This window comes from Tupaia chinensis, unplaced genomic scaffold, assembly GCF_000334495.1.
Source record: "Tupaia chinensis unplaced genomic scaffold, TupChi_1.0 Scaffold149184_1, whole genome shotgun sequence".
Lineage (NCBI taxonomy): Eukaryota > Metazoa > Chordata > Mammalia > Scandentia > Tupaiidae > Tupaia > Tupaia belangeri.
Window position 1 is genome coordinate 2,297,018 of NW_006209032.1, and position 6,650 is coordinate 2,303,667.

General features: G+C 49.5%; 1 protein-coding gene across 1 annotated transcript in view; it reads right to left on the reverse strand.

The window, feature by feature from the left end:
* Positions 1-6,506, reverse strand: part of ELP6 (elongator acetyltransferase complex subunit 6) — a gene marked incomplete in the record, with an annotated part of 16,875 nt that extends 10,369 nt beyond the window's left edge. Inside the window, 3 exon segments of the mRNA XM_027769302.1 lie at positions 2,726-2,796; positions 3,995-4,073; positions 6,327-6,506. Of these exon segments, the coding sequence (XP_027625103.1) occupies positions 2,726-2,796; positions 3,995-4,073; positions 6,327-6,380 (204 nt within the window).
* Between the last annotated feature and the right edge of the window lie 144 nt (positions 6,507-6,650).

Below are 6,650 nucleotides of genomic sequence, written 5' to 3' on the forward strand. Positions count from 1 at the left end.
CTCCTCAAAAAAAAAAAAAAAAAAAAAAAAAAGAAAACTGCATTGATTTCAAAGTTTTTCCAGAAAATGAACTCATACTTTGATTCCACTTTTTCACAATCTTTTTGAAGTCCCCACAAATTGTCATTTTTTTTAAGTGCATTATTTTGCTCATCTGTCCTTTGTTTTTAAATTTGTTATAGGGTACATATGCTTGCTGGAGATGGAGAAAGGGAAAGTGAGAAATCAACCCCTGGGGGGATGGCCATGCTGCAATCCCTTCTCCTCCATTCACCTCTCGGGATCTTGGGTATGCACACACACATGCCCGGCGTGAGTGTAAGCCACTGGGTCTGGGACTTGAACCACAGTTGACTACATGGCAGTCCAGCAATGTAGCCATTATGCCAACTGCTGGTCACTGTTCTAAGGGTTTTAAAGAACCCAACTCAGGGCTGGATGTTGACAGGGCAGTAAAGCATGAAAATGCTTAAGACATGCCCACATGGGAGAGTTGCTGGTCTGCGGTGAAATCTCCCTGACAATGCCAGGCATGCATGTGGACGAGATCCAGGCTGACATGGGGGTGGATCATGATGCCAAAACCCTGGCCAAGATGCTGTCTTTCTGTCTCTCACTCATGAAATAAATAACTTAAAAGAAAAAAAAGACAAGAACTGCAACTGTCACCCTGCCTCAAATAAGGTAAGAACTCATTACAAGTCCTCTTTTTCCTCCCTTTTTTTTTTTTGAAAAATTTTTTGCTATAGGGCACATGTACTCACCAGAGAGACAGAAAGCTAGAAAGTGAGAAATCGCACCCTGGGGCAATGGCTACACCACAGTCCCTTCTTCACTTTCTCCTGGGGATCTTGGACATACACACACGTGCCCAATATGAGTTTTTTTTCCTTTTTTTTTTTTTTTTTTTTGAGAGGTTTTGCTGTGTGCTCACCAGAAAGACAGAAAGAGACAGAGGACAGAATGTGAGAAATCACCCCTGGGGTGATGGCCATGCCACAGTCCCTTCTCCGTTCTCTTCTCAGAATCTTGGGCACACATGCATGCGCCTGGTGTGAGTTTAAGCTACCGGCTCCAAGACTTGAACCGTAGTTGACTACATGGGAGTCCAGCTACATAGCCTTTATGCCAATTGCTGGTCCCCCCCAGCATAATTTTTAAGCCACTGGGTCCAGGACTCAAACCGTGGTCAACTACGTAGGAGTCTAGCGGCATAACCATTACTCCATTTCCTTTTTTTTTCTTTAATGGAGAAAGATGTCCCATTAAAGTTTGGGCAGAATGTATTCCTGACACCCAGGGGTAGCGGGGTAGCTAACTTTCCCTGTGCAGGGCTGGACAGGCACTGCAAGCGTACAGTCTCCACTGGACCACACAGCTCTGGGGTGGCATAGGAAGAGTCACCACAGACAGTCGAAGTTAGTGATGCAGCTATGTTCCAATAAAGTTGTTCACAAAACACAGAGTACTGGGACCAGCAGGTGGCATGGTGGACACTCCCACATGGCTGACCACGATTTGATTCCCAGACCTGACAGCTTCCTTTCTCACTTTCCCTCTCTCTCTCTCTCTCTCTCTCTCTCTAGTCATATTAACATAAATTTAAAAAAAAATTTTTTTCTTTTTTTGGAGAGGTTTTTGCTATAGGGCGCGTGCACTCGCCAGACAGACAGAGACAGAGAGACAGAAAGCGAGAAATCACCCCCCAGGGGGTATGGCCACGCCGCAGTCCCTTCTCCATTCTCCTCTCGGGATCTTGGGCATGCACGCACACGCGCCCGGCGTGAGTTTAAGCCACCGGGTCCGGGACTCGAACCGCGGTCCACTACGTGGGAGTCCAGCGACATAGCGGTTATGCTAACTGTTGGTCCCAATTTAAAAATTTTTAAGAACATGGGGAATACTGAAATCTAGTTGGCCTATCCCTGCTCTAGACCAGTCATGGCCAAGGCCTCCGGTTCTGAGCTCACAGCGTGCACCTGTGGCTCCAGTTAACTGAGAGATGGAGGGAGGATCAGGACATGGCGTGCCCTGCCAGAAACCTGGCTCTCAAAACACACACAAAAACAAAAACAAAAAACCTCTCTTTCCATCCCTTTTCTATGTGCTTGCTCTCATTTGGAACAGAAAGTAAAATAAAATACTGCAGATGGGTGGCCTGTGTCTTTGTCTAAGGCTAGCCTGACCAAAAAAGAAAAAGGAAAATGCCCATCTCCGTTCAGCTTCCAGTCTCAGTCAAGTCCATTCCACGATATGTCACAGGTAGCGGCCTGGGGTAGGCATGGAGTGTCACCAGCCTGTCTGTATCCGATGCAGTGAGGGCCGGGCCGGGGTGAGGGGAGCAGGCAACCACACTGCCCTCCCACATTCGGTCTCAGATCCCAGACCTGGGGAGAAACGGGGGAGGCACAGGTTGGCCACAGGCCATGCTGTGATCTCCCTCTGAGCAGGACCAAGACTGGCGTATCAGGGAGGGAGGAAAGCACAGCTGTCCAGGGCCGGCCCGGGGCGCCGATTCGTCAGCACCCACAATGACAGACCTGTTCTACAAACTCTCCGCTAGCAAGACACGCCGGCAGGCCGTCTTAGCCCTCAGATGAGGGGTTTGGGACCCTGAGAGTTCCCTGGTCCTCCTCTGCTAAGGTCTTCAAAGCCCAGAAAGGAAAGCCACGTGTGTGTGGTGCACTTACGCAGGGGCCTGATCACAGAGGTCAAAAATACTCACCAACTTCTGTCCCACGATATTGTAGTGACTGAAGGACTGGATGAGGGCCACAAAGCAGACTTTGCAATTAGCTAGGAAAGGAAACAAAATGAGTTTTAATAAATCCATGGCTCATAGCCAATTTCATAGACTGTATACCTCCTGAAGCCAAAGTACTGTGGCAGACCTAGAGACCCAGAGGCCTTGCAACCTGATACATCCAGTTCGACTCTAAGCTGTACCTTCCCTCGTATCTAACAGGCAGGCCTCATCGCAGTCGTTCTGAGATACGTTTCTGTCACATGTGCTGCTGTACAACTAATTTTCTCCTACGTAAAAAGATTTGTGTATTTTTCACTTTTTGTCTGCTTATCATTAGTATGTGCAGGAAAATAACTGATTATTTTAAAACTTACTTTATATGCAGCAGGAAATAAGAGAAGGGCAAAGAAGCCCAGCTACCTGACTAATTCTAAAATGTCTGTAGGTGCTCTTGCTCTATGCTATTAAAAAAAAAAAAAAGCTATTTTATTTATTCATTCATTTATTTTCATTTGACCAGAGAGAGGCAGAGAGGGAGAGAAAAAGTGAGAAAGCAAGCCACCAGGTCTGGGACTCGAACCGTGGTTGGCCATATGGTAGTGTCCAGGGCCTTAACCATCATGCCACCTGCTGGTCCGTCTATGCTGATAACTGTATCATCTGAAAAACAAAGGCTCTTCCAGTGCAGTAAATTATTATGCGTATGACAGCCAAAGATCCATTGTGTATCCTGGTCTGGGAGTGGCCCTGTCCTTTTTTTTTTTTTTTTTTTAAGGTTTTTGCCATAGGGTGTGTGTGCTCACCAGAGAGACAGTTACAGAAAGAGGGAAAGTGAAAAACCACTCCCCAGGGGGATGGCCACGCTGCAGTCTCTTCTCCACTCTCCTCCTGGGATTTTAGGCAGCCCTGCACATGCACTTGGCACAGGTCCCACACTGCCAGATCCAGGACTCAAACCACGGTCAGCCTTGTGGGAATCCAGCACTTTAACCAGTACACCACCTGCTGGCCCCCAGTGGGCCTATTCATTAAGAAGTATGCCTACTTAAAAAAATAAGAAGCATGGCTACTTAATGGGAACAGGATGGTCAGGAGCCTGTTACCTATGTAAAATGGGCCCCCCGTTACCCAAATACCAAAGATCTGGCTAGTACAGGCTCTGCCGATTGCTTCCTGAAACAGTTTCTGTTCGTTGTTTTTTTTTTCCTTTTCCTTTCAGTTTGTTTTCAACAGCATCGAGTCCTGTACCTTTGAGGTAGAAGGAGAGAAAGTGGTGCACAAGAAAGCTCCCATCCGTCTCGGCAGCACAGAGGAGGGTCAGTTTCCCCTGAAAGTTAAAAAGGACACAGAAAGGCAAATCAGAATCCCTGGTAAGATGTCCGCTCCGTGTAGAAATCCAGTCGACTGTGTCTACCCCAAAATTTCTACACCTAGATAGATGTTTCAAATATATGCCAAGTTCACCCCCCCTTATTAAAGAAACCAGTCAAAATGATGGAAAAATGAATGATTATTAGTATTAAGCAACATGATAAACAAGCATATCCCAGCCTCTACTTTCTCAGGGCAAAACTGAACAAAACTATTTCTCTTCTTCACTCCTGATCTTAGTTAACTTAGTTAACTTGGAGGGAATTAGATTCTGAACAAAGGATGCTTTTACCAACAGACTCCAACAACAAGATAAACAGACTGCCTAACTGAACATCTTCCAGAAGGTCTCCTGACCTAACTTTCTATTTCTTTTTTTGAGAGATTTTAGCTATAGGGTGTGTACAACTGATAGAGAGATAGAAAGGGAGAAATCACACACACACCCCCAGGGGGGATGGCCACGCCGCAATCCCTTCTCTTCCATTCTCCGCTCAGGATTTTGGGCTTGCACACACACACACACCTAGTGTGAATTTCAAGCTGCCAGGTCGGGGTCTTGAACAGCAGTTGACTACGTGGGAGTCCAGTGGTGTAACCGTTACGCCATTCACTGGTCCCCTAACTTCCTATTTCTAATTCTGATGCTATTTCTGTCCTGTGGGGTAGGAGGGCAGGAGGGAGAAGCAGTTGTTGACAAGAGACCTCCAATACCAACGTTCTCCCAACGGCCCTGGACACTGCTTCAGACAGAGCTTTGATTGTGGGGACTGCCCTGGGAAGACTCCGGGTGGTCTCTGCAGAGCCTGCCTACCCTGCTCCTGCCACCTCTACTTATCTGTCAGCACAGGGAAGGTCGGGATCAAGTGGTACCATACATGCCACCTGTGCTGTGTGACTTTAGGCAAGTGCCTACCTCTCTGAGCTTCCGTTTTCTTGACTTATAAATAGGAAACATGGGCTGCCTCAAGTGCAGCAGTTAAACACAGAGGGAGCTGGATCCTCCTCCACAGCAGACAGTGGTTCAAATTTCGGCTCTGGGAGCTTGAAGAACACCCTGGGTGTGTGTGCTTGTATGCCCCAGATCCTGATGAGATGGAAAAATGGAGGAAACATGACTAGGTGTGTGTGACCACACCCCGAGTGGGGTGCTTTCTCACTGCAGTGAGTGCTCATGTCTTAGGGAGATAAAAAGGAAACATGGGGCCAGGAGGTGGTGTGGTCGTTAAGGCAATAGATTTCCATATGGCTAACTGCAGTTCGAGTCCCTGGCCTGGCTTTCTCACTTTCCCTCTCCCTGTTCAAACTTTTAAAAATTGTAATAATAAGCTAAATGAGGAAGTATGAAAAAAACACAGTCTGCCCTTGACTGTCACCCCCATAACTGCCATTCCTGGTGCTCACTTCAGTCCTCCACTCCCTGGTTTTAGCTCTGGCCTGAGGACTTCCGAAAGCGCCAGTAGCAAGGAGCAGGATAACCAGAGTCATGAACAGACAAGAACTGCTGGGCAACTGAAATTCACAAGGTTCCATGAAAAAGCTACCGTTAGTGGTCATTATAAAGGCTTTAAGCATGGTATTCTGGCTGGAGGAACTTACTATTAGTACCTCATTAGAAAAAGGAAAAAAAAAAGTATCAAGCCACATATGTTCCTGGAAGGAGTAACCTGTGCGTTGAAAAACGAAAGATTTCGAGGTGCCCCGGAGGGCAAGGCGCGCGGAGAAAACAGTGGCGAGGCTGTGGGGCCCCGGGTAGGCTGAGTACACCCGAATGTGGGCTGCACGAAGCTTCAAACAGCTTCGCTGGAGACCGCGAGAAGGGACGGTGAGACCAGCAGTGTCCGATGCGACCTGCCAAGCGATGGGGCACAGGAAGGCGAAGATGCGGGCCCCATGAGGCCGAGGAATGGCAGTCTCTCGGGACAGTTCCGTAACCTCCTCTGGGCACCAGGGCCCCCACGCCAGGAGCACGCGGGCCAACCCAGCCGTCGGACACGCTTCCTGGGGCCTTTTAAAGGCACGCACGGCCAATGAGAGTAGACAGAGGTCCACAAGCCCGTCCTCCACGCGCAAGCCTGCCGCTCCAGACTACAACTCCCAGGCGCCCGGTGCCCACGGCCCGCGCTTCCGCATGCGTCGTATGCGCTGCGTCCCGGATACAGCCCGCTGCTCCCGCCCCCGCCCCCTTCCGGGCGGCGCGACATCTTACTTGCTCCGCCCTGTCGGGACTGGTGTTGAGAAGGTTATTGAGTTCCGGAAACATTCTGAGCCCCGAGACCTGCGCCCTGGTTGAGAGGTTGGAGCGCCGCGGAGCCCACCGGACTGGAGAGCTTACGCACCCGCGAACACCGCTTAGTGGCGCGAAGGTCTGCGCGTGCGCAGCGCCGCCTGGGAGCCCGCCGCAGCCAATCCGCGGGCGTCTCGGTGGGGCCGCTGCCGGCGCATGCGCGCGTGCGTGTGTTGCGTCTCGGGCTCCGGGCAGCGATTGGCTGTGCAGCTGCCGTCCCAAACCGGCTCGATCCTTCTAAGTAGG